The sequence below is a fragment of the Gavia stellata genome, chromosome 2, assembly GCF_030936135.1.
Source record: "Gavia stellata isolate bGavSte3 chromosome 2, bGavSte3.hap2, whole genome shotgun sequence".
NCBI classification, from domain to species: Eukaryota; Metazoa; Chordata; class Aves; order Gaviiformes; family Gaviidae; genus Gavia; species Gavia stellata.
The window spans coordinates 63,450,862-63,466,487 of record NC_082595.1 but is presented as its reverse complement, the minus strand read 5'-3'; the positions used below and the strand labels follow the sequence as shown (position 1 = coordinate 63,466,487).

Here is a 15,626-nt window from a genome sequence, read left to right as displayed (position 1 = left end):
TCTCATACTGCCAAAACACAATCTAGGCAGTTCCCTTCACAGAATTTCCTTCTAATAATTTTTGAGTAATGGAAGGTATGGAGACTAAGTGGAGGAACTCTCCCCACTGAAGGCAATACCTAATAATTTCCTGCCATCCACCTGTATAACCTTAAGTATCTACAAAAATGCTATGTGAAAACACATAAGGAATAAATGTCCACTGTAATACAAACCCAGGATAAATTGGCTTTCAGGTATTTATGGAGGCATATGCAAGCAACCAATTAGAATGCAAAGCTGATTTCTACCAGCACTAATGGAAATTAAATGCAATTGGAATGGGGGTTAAATACATCTGAAAAATACTTTTGAATCAGTTACTTCAGCATATGCAAGTCTGTCACTAAGTACTGTAAAATTATGTTAAAACTACAAGAATTAACTCCTTTGCGTGGAATCAAATTATATTCTCACCCTTTGTAACACTTCCTGAAAATGCTTTTAGATACATAAACTTTTATGATGAGCAGTAATCAGTACACAAACCAACAAACCAACCAAAAAGACTAGAAACACCTGCATCCTCTTTTTTAAAAAAGAGTAACATTACTGAAAATATTTAGAAATATTAAGAGCAGCATTACTGAAAATAATATACAGCAACCTTCTCAGAGGCTGTCTCAGCATCATCTTTATTTGTGTTTGGTCTTGTATTCTTAGTTAGATATTTTGGGTTTAAACTACAGCAAGTAACTGTTTCCAGTTGAAAAGAGGATGAGAATCAAGATAAGTACTACTAGCTAAAGGGATAGATATTACTGAATTAGATTTTTTTTTCCTTTTTTAAGTTTTATTAGCATGAAATCACGTGATATCATAGAAAATTTCCCTCATAACTTAAAGGTCTGTACCTTATTCATACAGCAAAACCTGCATTTCACAAACCCATTTACGTGATTTCTATGAAAAGACTTAAAAAAAACCCCAACACCCCGATTGGAGAACAAACAAACAACTTAGTTACCAACCAAACAAAATGCTGTGAGTGAACTACTTTTCCTGATACATACTTTTTGATTCTTATACGAACCTTGCCATCTGCTATGATCTCTGACAAAATAACTGACTTCCGTTCTCAATCTAAGGTTTCACTATGACGGTAAATGTCTTTATCTAACATTAAAAGTTACTTCAGTCCCACTGCAAGATTGTGTAGGTTTGTACGGTCATTAAAACCTGTTATAAAGTAGTATCAGACTATTCAGTACTATGAATAAAGGACTTTTTTTGATAGTTACAGGTGCAAAACTTAAATGTAAATAGATGAGAGTGTTTCAAAGATGAAACAGAGCAGAACTGCTTAATTTATGGAGAGGCTACGAATTCTAGATAAGCTTTTAAATGATACTTAATTCCAAACTTCATCGTGACCTTAATGCTATAAAACCTAAGGGGCCATAAAAAAATTGTAAGGATTCCAAGGCATATGTCTCCAAATAAACTGCTGAGAAAAACAGAGTGCTGGTGTATTAAAACAGAAAAAATATTCAAAGCTAGTTTTGGATTGTAAAATATACAATTAGAAGACAATTAAATAATAAGATAATTAAATATACAATTAGTAAGAACTAGATGCAAGACCAATGCCATTACTTTCACCTTATAATGCCAACAAAAGAAGTCTACATAGTGGTTGAGGGAAAAGTGTTGCTCCTGAAATGTTTGACTTAGACCTTTCAGAGGGCATTTTACATCCAAAGCAGTCTTCATAGTTAGCAGTTACTTTTAATGACAGAATTAGCTTTTTTTAAAAAAAAAAACCAAACAAACGTAGTCTATACCAGCCTTAGCACATTCTCAAGTATTACACACTTACAACATAATGAATGGTAATTACCTATTAGAATAAATACAGTCTATTTTGTCTTTGCTAATTCATACAACTCAAGGGTCCAGCAAAGATGAGCATACAAAGTTTTACCATAATGTTAGAAAAGGGAACATATAATTCTGAAAACAGATTATGATATATGACACCTCAGTGGAAGAGTTTGGTAAAAGTGGTTTTATTTCATTGTCTCTTACCTGATAAATTCTAAATGGGATGTATCGAAATCCACTATCTTCTGGAGGATACTCCATGAGTTTTCGATTTATTGCCCAAAACTGCTCAAATTTATCTGTGAAGGTAAAATAGATTTTGTTAGTATTAATACATATATTCTTTTTCAGCTAAAAGAGATAAATGAGACATAACTGGAACAACATGCAAACTTTTCTTACAGAAGTTTGACCTGCATGAATTTATTCTCCCCACGTTTCTCTTCCCTATTTAGCCTGAAGCCAAAGGTAAGTCATCTGCATTCTCCTATGAAAACAGCAATGTGGCAACTTATCGAACTGAAAGAGAAAGCAACTTGAATTCATATTGTATCTCCCACTGTTAGGGAAATACTGAGCCACAAATCATGGATTTCATTACTTCAGTTCTCCACTCCCTGCTGCTACTGGTCCACACTGTCTCACAGTTTGTTAAAAACATCTAATTGTTCTGAACTATAGATGAACAATAGATGTATAGTATTGAGAAACTAAAGCTGCAGAAAAACTTCTTGAGGGGTTTACATTTGGATATGTAGATCTTTAAATAATCTGCAATAATGTATGATATAATCAGAACAATATACTGCCAGTGTCATGACACAACCTGAAAATAAAAGCTTATGTTTGAAACGCATTTTTGTTAATATTATTCAAGTAACTAGGTTTAGTAAAGTAGCCCAAGGCAGCACACCATTTCATCCTGTTCAGACATTACAAGAACTGAATAGTTTATTGTGCTTAAAATGTATTAAGGACAGCACAGGTCTAGAGCAGTAAAGGCTTTTATACATGCAAATCAATTATTCAAATCAAGCAAACAACAAATACCAAAAGTGACAGAAAGTAACATGAAGAGCTAAGATGAATAAAGCTGCTGCTAGCCTTACTGGAGAAGGCAGCTTTAGAAGGGGAAGAACAAGGCATAAATTTCCTTATAGGCCCTAACTCTTCAAGACACCAAGCACAGCGGATGTTTCTTCGGAAGGAACACAGAGTCTGCAATTTTCCCTCCTCGGCACAATGTTCAGCTGAGTCTCAAGAAGCCTGGCGGTATAACTGTACGGAATTCAGCCCCCCAGAAGCAAGGTAAAATTCAGAAATCTATCCAAGGAACAAAGGTTCCTCCCACTTCCAAAACTGCTGATAACAATTAAAGCAATTGCAGCAAATTAAGAGTCTGAGATTTGCTTCACTCCAGCGTACAGCACAGATGCCTGTCAGTGTGCTAAAAGACATCGTTAATACATATTGCAGGGTTTATAACACATTGTTTTTCCTGACTGAATAGGACACAAGGCAGGAATTTCCAAGAAACCGTAAACAGACTCCTGCCAGGTATTTTGTAGAAGCACTTCCTGATACTCATCTCGGAAAGTCCTTCCACACCCTTGTTTCCTGATTAGCAGCAAGCGCCTCTTGACAAACACCTACCTGAGCTGCAGTCAGCACCACCACACAGGCACCTGCCTGAGATGAGGAGCTGCCTGGACACAGGGTGCTACCCCATAGCTCACCAGCTGGGAGCTCAGCAGGTGGCAGTGACAGTGACGACCCTGGAGCTGACTGTACCCAAGCAAGCCTACATTTGGGAACCCCAGCCTACAGAGTCAGAGGTTTACTCTTACAATGTCTGACACAAAGAACGACTGCATCTTCCTCATGATCTCTGTCAGTGGGAAGGTGAAGATTTGGCATACGTCCCTCACCCTTGGAGAGCATGTTGAGAATGGCTTACAGCTTTCACTACAGATTGTGTGGACAGGCATCCTACAGTAGGCATTAATTAATTTATACTTCAATTACCACTTCTGACAATAAACTCTGTTCATAAAACTATTAATTATGGTGACACACAAAACAAAACAATCAAGACCTACTTAAGCTACTGAGCTTCAGCAGACTCTTAAATAAGGAATCTAGATATTTGGAGACATCCTACCTGAACAAAAATAAAACAAACATTAATTTCATTTACTTGTTTAGTGCTCATATTACAGTAACTAGGGAAGTTGGGTAAACAGCTTACTGTCTTCAAAATTCAACAGAGATGAGCAACACATCTTATGGATCAGAAGAACAAGAAATTCTGAACAAGTATGAGACTTATGGTAGGAGTTTAAGTATAGCGTCCCTTGTGGCATATATGGCAAACAATTGAAATTTGAAGGACAAAAAAAATTAAACTGTGGTAATGTACAGTTAACTCACTTCTATTCTTCATTCCAGCTTCCTCACCTCCCAGAAATCATGCAGGTAATCTTACTTAAGGCAGATAAATTTACAAATTTATACTTCTCAGATTATTCTCTGAACACTTAGACAATGCTCAAGACAATCTATTGTTTTATCAAGATGTTTAAATTTCTAATAGTTTCTGTAGCTTCTAAATATAACAGCAATAAATCTGAAACAGCTGAATGACGGACTTGTTGCATTTTGTAATCAAGTATGTTTTGTCAATCCACCTGAGATGCTGGGGAATGAAAAACTTTCTAGTAAATTAGCTAGACATAATGGAGTCAGACATCTTAAGAGACATCTCCACCATGTGTCCAGCACTGTCTGAAGACATCTAAGCTAATTCATCCTCATAATCTTATGTTGCTGTCCTCCAAGCATCTTTCCATGGATACAATATTTTTACTACAGGAAACTGAGTTGTGTGTAAGAAAATGAACACAAATTTTTAAGCAAGCAGCAGGAAAAGGCTATCCAGTTTGCATACTGATCTATATATGACCTGGCAAGAGCTTTTATTAGCATCGGGAGCATTGGCTGAATGCCAGAATCCTAAAGCTCCAAAATACAAAATCCAAAAATAACTGCTTCACAGAACCCTTAAGACTTAAAACAAACAAACAAAAACTTCAACACTGCCCACCACCCCCACCCCCCCAAAAATCCCCCTGAAAAATATATGTGAAAGAATTCATCATTCTCCCATTTTTGTGTGTCAGTACCTCCTATTTAGGCAAAACAGACTTAAGAAAGCTATTAATACCACGACAAGCCTTAAGAACTAATTAGTGCTTTGGCTAGACAGGACTTAAGACAGAAGGTGCTGGCCGGAAGACTGACAATCAAAACAAAACTGAGTTTTCATCAAGCCAGTAAACAAGGAAGAGTTTTCTACCTATCAGCAAAAGCACTTTACACACTCATCTCCCTCCCTCATGAAAAACTTATGCAGTCTACATAATATCTAAACTCCAGTAACAGTCAAATCTGATTACTTTTGTTTTCTACAATCCATCTGTTTTTAAGAAAGTGCTTGACCAATGTGTTAACGAGTTTCTATATTGGCAAAAACCAGTACTCACAAAAGGCAGATGTTCAGATCTGAGTAACAATTTTTAAATTAGTGGCAATAAGATTCGAACAGAAGTGAGATTAGGGACAGTGTAAAACCTTCAGATGACTCTACTAATCATATTTCTTACACAAAAGAGTATGGTTGCTATATAACTTTGCCTGAAGTGACATATAAAAACTTTTCTCTCTGTATTTGATGTCAAAGATCAGGAAGTTAATAACCAAACAACGGAGGAGAGATCCAGTTGAAAAATCTACCAGCTAAGTCACTTATATTTATAAATATTCATTTATTAGAAACGCAGTCACTGCATGCCTAAACACCAGACAGACATTATTAGCCTTCAGTACTACAGAGATGCACAGAATCTAAAGACAGCTTTGAAAATATGTATTTACATATATAGAAATAGTGAGAGTTGGCAAAATTACAAGGACTCAATGTCATTGATAACAATAATCTCAGTACACAAATTAATTAAGCAACAAATTAAACCTCAAACATAAGTTAACAAACAAAGCATCCCACATTATGCATTTAATTTTCAGAAATCTATCACTGAAATTATTCAATGCTTTTAAAGCGTCCTTTAAAACAGTTTAAAAAAAGACTATTACAGGGAAACACTTGGAGAATTGTCATTTCCTCCATTAAGCAAGACTGGAGATCCTTTAGCAATCACTGAAATCAATCCAAATTTATAAAACTGTTACATTAAAAAGTTGTAACTCCAGACATAGCTAGTTGTTAATAGACAGTAACTGCTGACCCTTTCAATATTACGCAATTTTAACTAAGGATTAGTCCAGGCTGAAATTTTCAAGGCTGGGCCTCTTTCTCAGGCTGAGACCTGGGGGCAATGTTCTTCAGACAACCAGAAAAATTAGTTTCATTCGTGCTAGAGTCTTACAGTCATTCTCTGAAACTCAAGTGCTGTCACGCTTCAAACAACTTGAAATTTCACATGGCCCTTGATGTTAGATGCATCTCTTCCACCCACCTGACTCTATGAAAATGGTAACCAGAACAGATCACTGCTTGAGTGCCTGCAATCAACATATGCATTTCAATGCAGCATAGCTTTAAATCAGCATACACAAAGTACATGGCCAATTATCACAGAATGAGAAATTGTATCTACAAGTAACTTGCAATAAGACAGTGGTCACAGCATATGGCCAGTTAAAATGGAGTTCCCACTGTAGAACAGTGGGCAAAAGAACTAAAAAAACCTGCCCTAATCTTTAAACTTATCAACAGAAATATCTTAATAATAAGGAAATCTTTTGTTTCTGTATTTGACACTAATGAAACTGCTATCAGAGTACTGACTCCAGAATTGGATATATTTAAAGAAGGCTGTAGAGAGGGTTTAAATAACAGAAAGAATTAATGCAAAAACAACTGAAAGATTGCTTAAATTCAAAAAGGAAATGCTAATTCATGGCTTTTATCTTCCAATATCTTTTTAGAAAATCAAAAAGGTGAACAAACAAGTGTAGCCCTCAGGGTAGCATATACACACAATTTTTTTGTCTGGACTATTCATGGTTTCTTCTTAAAGCCATCTAGTTGTATAAATTTAAGAAAAATGCTTGGAATTGAATTGTATCTCTAGCTCTATGCAAGCAATACCAATTTGCAGCTTGCATAAAAACATGTCCAATCCTCAAGTTTAAAAAACACAAGACTTTTGTCTATTCTCAGTGGTTCACCACTGTCTAATAACCATATGGACCACAGAAATGATGCACAGCTAGAAGTACTTGGGCAGAACCAACCATACCGTTAACTAAGAGACCAAAGACTCTCCAACTGATGTATCAGGACCATATATAAACTTTAGATTGGAAGTGCCTTTGGAGGGCAAGCTTTGGAATAAAAGCTCCTCCCCCAAAAAAGAGCTGTCTACACAAAGTTAAATGAGTTTTCTCAAGGCCCAGTCAAGTTTTGACCGTCTCCATGGGCTTCCACTCAACTACTTTCACTCCCCCCACCCTAATATCCCATTAGACTTCCTTCTGCTGCAACTTGTAACTGTTTGCTTTGGTAATTGCCCAACTCCACTGCCAATGGAGGCACGTCTGAGAGGAGTCTGACTCCATCTGCTCTACAAGCCTTCCTTTTAGGTAGTGGACAGCAGCTATTATTACATCCATCTTCAGCCTCCTCATCTTCAGGCTAAACAAGGCAGTTCCCCCACTCTCTTCTAATACAGCATATGCTCCAGCCCCTAATCATCCTAGCAGCACTCTGCTGGACTCTTTTCTGTTTGCCCACATTTCTTTTGTCCTGGGGTCCCAAAGAGGACACAGCATTCCCAGCACAGCTTTACAAGCACTGAGCTTGTAAAGAAGAATTACTCACCATCTGGCTATATTCTGGGGGGCACAAGGGCTAAAGCAGCTCCCTAGTTAATCTTCATTTCTGCAATGCCACGACAGACTTTTCATTCAGCTTGTTGTTCACCATTACCCACTTGCACAAAGCTGCTTCCCAGTCAGTCCCTAGCCTGCCCCAACGTATGGGGTTTTTCCTGTCCCCGGTGCAGGACTTTGCACTTGTGTCTGTGAGCTCCATGAGGCTCCTGCTTACTTACTGCTCCAGATCGTCACGGTCCCTCTGAATGGCAGATCTGCCCTCCAGTCTATCAACTGGTCCCACCAATTTTTTTCTTTTAGTCATAAACAAACTCACTAAGGGATTAACGTCACATACATATAATCAAATAAACTGTACTGTACAGAGAGCTACAGCTGCAAGTCAAGGATACAAAGTGTATTTTCTACTGACTTGTGCTCTAACAAGCACTGTGTGTAACTGCTACAGCCAGAAAGGAGTGTCCTCAAAATTTACTATCAATTCTACTCCCACATTGTTTCCAAGAAGACTAAGACTCTACATGCATACACAGTTCTGCTGACTGGTGAGCAATTTTAACCAATTTTATAAAGTTAAATTTTCTGCAGTATGCCTCAAGCATGAAGCAACTTTGCTGATGAAAGATAAATATTTTAAACACTTCAAAACTAACTGTACCATGCTATTCAGAAACAGCATTTACAGCTGGTTACTCTCATTTCTCAGCTATTTGAAGACCTGTCTCTAAATGCCTTTAGGCTACCTAAACTTATTGTTCTTATTCTAGTACAATAAAAACACAGATAAATACAATTATCAAGGACTTCAGGAAGGCTCTGATACATCAGGAAGACTCTGATACGTATTTGACTCTTGCTGACTACTACAGTTCAGTGCCAGCCTTTTTGAGAACACAGTTTGAAAAACTGGTATGGCATCATCAAAAAGCAAGTTTTTTTTTTCTTTTCTATTTTACACATTGCCACCATCCACAGTTAAAATATTCTGGCTATTAAACACTTAGGTTACTTGGGTATTTTGACAGATCATGGTATATAATATGAATCCACAACTGAAGAGGGCACACAAATTTACTAGTCTTTTCAGACTATCTTCAGGCAAGAATAACTATCCAATTTGGAAAGATAGGACCTTAGAACTGTTTTGACTTAATGTAAGTGACAGAAGCTAGCTACAGAAACATGTGGAAATATTCTTCATGTCATGGATAGTGAAGTAACAACATTCAACATGAATGTACATATCCGAAGTAGTCGTAATTTTGCCTTGTAATTACACAACAGTCATTACCTGAAATATCTCCACTGCATGATGTGCCTGTTAATCTTACATATACTCCAAATTTGCATTCAGCTTGCATGTTACTATATAATAACACAGGAAAGCAGTAGAAATTGTAAAATTTGAAAGTACAAAACAACTAGGCTTTATTTGGCCTGTCCATGCTAAATAAGACCTGGAATCATCGCAAAAGCAAACATCATGTTAACTAGCTCAAGTACTAGTAATAGTCAAGTACAGTGGTATGGGCCTCAAAGGTTGACTACCTAGGTCTGTCACTCTCTTTTTAGTACTATTATTGTGTAAATGAATTAAATCAATTCAACTCTGCTTGCCTATATGCACTGTAACAAATTTCCAACAGCAGTGTTTACAACCAGGGAACAATTAGGAGAAACTTCCTTATGTATAGTTAGCCGTAAATTCTAGTTTAAAAAAACATTAATTTATCAGACACACTATAAATTGATCTATGGATGCAATCTAAGAAAAAAAGGGGGCATCCCTCCCCTAATACTGTACAGTTAGGTTTCAGATCAGTGCATTTAACACATTTATGTTCATGCTGTAATTTATCCATTAGCTTTTATAGCAAAGTAGTGTTCTGAAGATAAAGAAATAAAAGCATATTGCTTAAGTTTTGCAGGTTAACAGGACATTTTGAAAACTGTATGACAAAGCAGCAGTTCATTCTTCAGATTATCTATCAGATCCAAAAAGGCATTTTCCCCCTGTTTTCTTTTAATATATACAAGGGAGCCATACCTTACCAACATTCTTTTCACTTATTAAATGTACTCATGAAACAGAAGTTTCACTTCAAGTACACTGTTTCCTTAACACCACCTCCCTTCATTTCTAGGTCATCAATTTATCTGGAAAAGGTTCAGGGGAAGGAAATCATCAAGATGGACTACTTTCTTTCCTGTATTCAAATATGAAAATGCATACATCCTACCAAATTTAAGTTCTCTGTGTAGCCTAAAAGTAGGTGATCTCAGCAGGTATTGTCACTTAAGCTAAAAAGATGACTATTAAACAAAAATGTGTAATCCATTTTTGGATTTGCATAACCCACAGGTTGTGTTAGGAATAGAGCAGCAAGGCTTGTTACAGACTTTCCTGAGTAATTCAAAGGGGAAAGGACTCCTGACAATTTTACCCATCCTCCAGTTCTCTGCTCCAAGTCTAGGTAGCCTAGATATTTTAGTATCTTCTTTGCCTCTGGTTGTGCTCTGTTTATATACCTGAAAACAGAGCAGCGTATCTCCATATAACTCTCTAACCCACTTGGCTTTCCCTGTACTATGTTTGTTCTTAAATACAGCTTTTCTTAAAAGTTAAATGAACCTTTATATTAACGCATCTGTTAAATTCAGGAGTTTACTAGCAGAAAGTAACTTAGAAGCATTTCAAACTGCAAAGCAAAAAACCCTCAACAACTAAAGAAAGTTAATTATAAAAATGAAGTCTGTTTTTTAGAGATAGTTTACTTTGAAATTTATTTAGACCTTACACATATTTTGAGGGGGAGGGGAGGAAGGAAAGCAGGAAGCAGTAAGAAGTAAAGGTTCTGCATCACTCACACCTAAGTAAAATAGATTTAGAGAAATACAGTCAAAGATTCTCTCAATCTGAATCCAAGTCTACCAAACATCTGAAAAAACTACTGAAGGCAGGAGCAGTGAAGGTAGAGAACCAGCTTATTTGTGATTCGGGTTGAAGATGAAAGGCACACCTGCTTCACTAGGAAGACTGGAAGGTGGCTATATTTCTGAAGAAATGGTAATGTTCCAGGAGGAAAAGAGTCAAAATGAGGACAAACCACAAAGCCCTTGAAACTGCAACAGGTATATAAATTCAAACTCTCCAATATATACGAATAGATTATATGCTTGGCAGATTACCTGTGCCAAAGATGCAGAGACCTCTAAGCTTGCTCCCTCAGAGTTTAACAGTTTTCGTTAGACACATGGAGATACCTAACACAAGGTGGTGAAAACACTAGAAAGCATCTCTATCTCTGTCTACCTATCTCTAGACAAACTCCTCTCGTGGTGGAGACTTCAGTATAAAGTAGCATTGTGAGTACTGGGTTACCTTTTGCTTTCTTCCCTTTTCTGCCTTCGTGCAGTTCATGCCCTCCTTTGAGGCACACGGATTCTCACTGGCCTCACAAACACAGCAGCTCTGCTCTGCTCTCTTGTTGAGAACGGAGGAGAGATAGCCAACAGAGTGAATTCAGGCTGCCATCAATTCCCCACCTTTGCACTGCAATGAAGGGCAGCTGTGCAAGTAGGCACCAGGCCAGCACAGAAGAGTAACAAGGCAAAAGCCAGTTTCGGGGGGATGACAGTTTAGAATCACGATACTTCACCCATACGGGTGGAGGATTAGTTTAGTAATTTATGCAGAAAGGGTAACAAGCCAGTAAACACTGCAGAACTAACACTGAAGTCTAGGTCACAATACATTACCAGAAAGAAACCCCACAACCAGTCAAAACCCAAACAAAAACCACCACCACAAAAAAAAAAATCCCTGGGAAGGCCTGCTCTGATGCATCTGATTCATTCTGCAGGTCCAGCCTGTCTGAACCTCGCCCCAGCTCAGCACCAAAACAGCCCTGGGCTGACTTTCTACAGAGCTATTTGAATCTGTCTACACCGCACCCCCCAGGTTCCATAATATCAGCAACCCCAGTCTTTCATGTATGCCATGCTATCTTAACTCCAGAATAAGCAGGTATTGACACTAATTATAAGAAAACCTGATGCATTTCCAGAAATTTTTAACCACCTGCCCAGGAAGGTAATGACTTTTTTTTGATCATCTAATACACCCATTTTCAAAGCTCAAAAGAATTGTTTAGTCTTTCTCCACAGTTAGCCAAATCTCTACAGATAGAACATGGCAAGATATTACCATTTTGGTAGCGATACAGGGACGAAGAAAAAAAGATGGCTTTGTGATTTAAAAACTAATGCCTTGTTCATTCTCCTGCTAAATCCCTGAAGATTTTTTAAGTACATATTGCCAAATTTAAGTTTCAAATGACCGGTTGAGATCGAGATTTGTTCAGCTACCAAAGCATGCTCATCACCTCAGACTGAGGTAAAGAACAGCATTGATCCCACCAGTTGTCTACAAAGAGGAGAAACATAAACATCAAACCTGAGTGGGCCATATGTACACAGCACAGAAGAGATGCTGGTAACATATGACACTTTCTTTTTGGCAGTTCAAACATTTCTAAACAGGAATGTGATAACCTTTCAAAAACCCAGGACTGGTTTAGATATGATTTACAAAGAAATGCAAGAAAACACAGGCCTGATTCTGCCAGTAAGACAAGAAAGAAATCACATACATTAAAAGATAAAATACTGCATATTCTGAGTGTTTACAGGATTTTTCTCCTTTAATAAGAACACTTTAATATGGTCAACTTAAGTTTTGGTAAGCCCTACAGTATGAATAAGCATTACATTCTTTTTCCATAATATTTTCAGTAATATAATGACTTCATTATATTTTATAATATATAAAGAAGCCTTAAAAATGGCCATGAGTTTTTACTGTTTATTTCCCCCACTTGTGTATCAGAAATACCAAGTCTAGTCTTCACCGGTTATAAAGGATGCCTGTGAAATTTTCAGGGTATGGTTGCTTATGTCTCTCCACAACTGATGAAATGCAGCTGTGTAGAATCTAAAAACCCTCCTTTATCAGAACCATTATATACTGAAGTTATAGATATTAATTCTTTGAACCATGCAAAAAATATAGCTCTCCCCCTAAAAACGGTTGAAATTTCATTTGATCCTGAGTCATCAGTAGGCCCACAGAGTCTTAATGTTTCAAAGCTGAAAGCCTTTACTTTTCCACACAAAAGGCAAGAAGAAAAAACCCACCCACTTGAAAATCCCCTTTATCCATGATAAAAGTGGCCATAACACTATTAAAGCAAGAACAGTAGTAACATTTTCCATCAATTCTGACCAAAGAATTTTAACAATTCTTACAAAGGAACGGAGGTCAGTATAGTTATATAGCCTGCCTTTATCACTTCCCTACCACAGTCAGACATCCATGACGCCGGTCAAAATTAGGGCAACACAGATGTACCCGTCCCAAAGAAGTGTTCTAGCTAAGAAATATCTGGTTTATGGACAAAAATTGGCTAACTGAAGTCTGAAGACAAGCAAAACCACAGCACAAGCAATAGACAGAAAAGTATGTTTACCTTCCTGATCTGGTAGCAGACTAACACAAAACCAGAAATGGTGGGAGGAGGGATATAAAGGTTGTTATGAATACCTACCAGCTGTTACCAGCACAAGATTTTGCCACAAATTCACTATTACAGCTCTTCCCCTAAAACTGCGAAGTTTCTCATGCTACCTGTTCAAGTACTTCCTTCTTAGCAGAAACATTTATACCAAATTACACTTGTAATTGGTAGTTACATTTCTCCAAACAAGAAAAATTGGATTTTCTTTTCCCCCTCAAAAAACTTGAGTTTAACACATATCCTCTAAGTATTGCTATCACTTGTTAAACAAATAACACTTCCTGTATTTGAGGAGTGAAGAAAATTGTTTGAAGTTTCACAGAAAAAGAAGACTGCAGATGTATCATTACTTACAAGGCAGTTATCACAAATGCTACTTTCTTTTCTTTTTTGTGGTCATTCATTCTGTTTCACAAAGAGGTTTAAAATTATTACATCTCAAACGAAAGCCTATAAAAACATACTGAAAGATACAACATGCTTAAAAAGAGTTTTCTTGGTTTCACAAGCTTTTCTTGTTTCTCTTTTATGAAGAGCTGAGAAATTAAAATTAGCATTTGAAAGTATTCAAAAGATTGTTTAAACTTCTCATTTAGGTGTTAGATTCCACAGGTGCGATTTCTCATTAAGTACAGTGAAACCTTCTTGAAATCAACCTTGCTAGGCCACCTCTGTTCTTAACATTATAAAGCAAAACAGTACAATTCTGGTTTCCCTACAACTGAAGATACTCTTAGACAAATAATCAAGTAAAAGATAGAGCCAAGATGAGCACGGAAAGAACACACCGCGTATCTGTTTTCTTACCTTACATATTGAGGGTATCGAGGTTCTACAACTTCTGGTTAAGAACAGAACCTTAAGGCATACCATTTCATTGGGTAGTCAATTCTTCTGCCATTATTATAGTCATATTATAACTCATGCTAGAGGTCCTTTAGTTTTAATTTTAAAAAGCATTAATAAAAAGAGCACATAAAGTGCACTGCTGGGAAGACTTGAGCACCGGGACTAAGTGACAGGATTTCTTTTTGCAATAAAGCTAATAATTCTTGAAATAGAAAACAAAATTATGCTGGCACAGCATTTTGCTTCTCTAGAACTAAAGTGCTTGCAAGACAAATACTATTACAGCAGAATACTTTTTTCACAGAATTATTAAAATTGCAGTTTAAATTGACTTGTAGCAATGTAAGCTTTAGGGAAACATCTGGTTTTATACCAATTCTGGCTTCCAGGGGACCAGAACTCTTTATTTACTGCTAATTCACAAAAGTTAATATATTATCAGTCAGTTTGCTGGCTAATACCTACACAGAATCTCTCAAGAAGTACTTTGAATTGAACCAGATAAAGTGCAATTTCTTACCTGATAAATTTTGCAGGTATGTACTGCATCCCTCAAGATCTTACCACTCAAACGGCAAATTAAGATAATACCTCAATTTCTAACTCTTCCCCAATTAAGTAAAAAGTAGAAACCAGAATTTCTAATAAGCACTCAACTTTAAAAATTATTACGGGAATACTTTTAGTATGAAAGGCAGTACCACTAGACCATAAAAAAAAGAAAACCTACACACTCATTAAATACACCATTAAACCCAAACTAATTTGGAACCTCACTGTCTAAAGCAAACACATGCCTCAAGTATTCTTGCATTCAAAGCTTCTCCCGTTTCATTTAATTTTCCTTATAAACATATGGGAAGATGTTAATTCTAAGTGTTTAGTATTTTGTATCTCAACACAGAATAAGCATCTTCATGCTTACAGCTTCTGTAAAATAAATTTACCAGTAATAACATAGTGACAGCTTCAGGAGATGAGGAAAATGCATTGAAAGTGGCGTTACCACCCATTCCAGGTAGCAGTTTCTGAAATACTTACAAAGCTTTTCAACTTACAGGCCTCTAAGAACCATGATAAGAAAGAGGAGACAATAAAAACAAAAGAAGTTATATTTTGCACTGCAATATAGATTCATGGCATCTGTACAAAGAACACTAATTATTTTAGAACATCCTGTTCTGAATTATTTTGTTGACTTTTTCGAGTCAACATTTATCTATGCAGAAATCTTTGTGAAAGCCGTGGTAACATCAGCAATAAAAAAAATAAAGTTTGGCAGAGGGAAAAGTAACATTATTACTCTACTGGGCAACTTTTTTGAAAGTTTACCTGTATTGTTTATCAGTGACAATCCTTAAGTACAAACTAGAGAAAACTACCTTTACAGTCCAAGATAGTTAATACTGAAGAACACTTACA

The 15,626-nt window shown here is 36.7% G+C and overlaps 1 protein-coding gene across 1 annotated transcript in view; it reads right to left on the bottom strand.

Moving 5' to 3' along the window:
* ATG5 (autophagy related 5) overlaps window positions 1-15,626 on the bottom strand; it is an 86,860-nt gene that overhangs the window by 48,029 nt on the left and 23,205 nt on the right. The window contains exon 6 of the mRNA XM_059834135.1: window positions 2,068-2,162. Coding sequence (XP_059690118.1) covers window positions 2,068-2,162 — 95 coding nt within the window. The remainder of the gene's footprint in view (window positions 1-2,067; window positions 2,163-15,626) is intronic.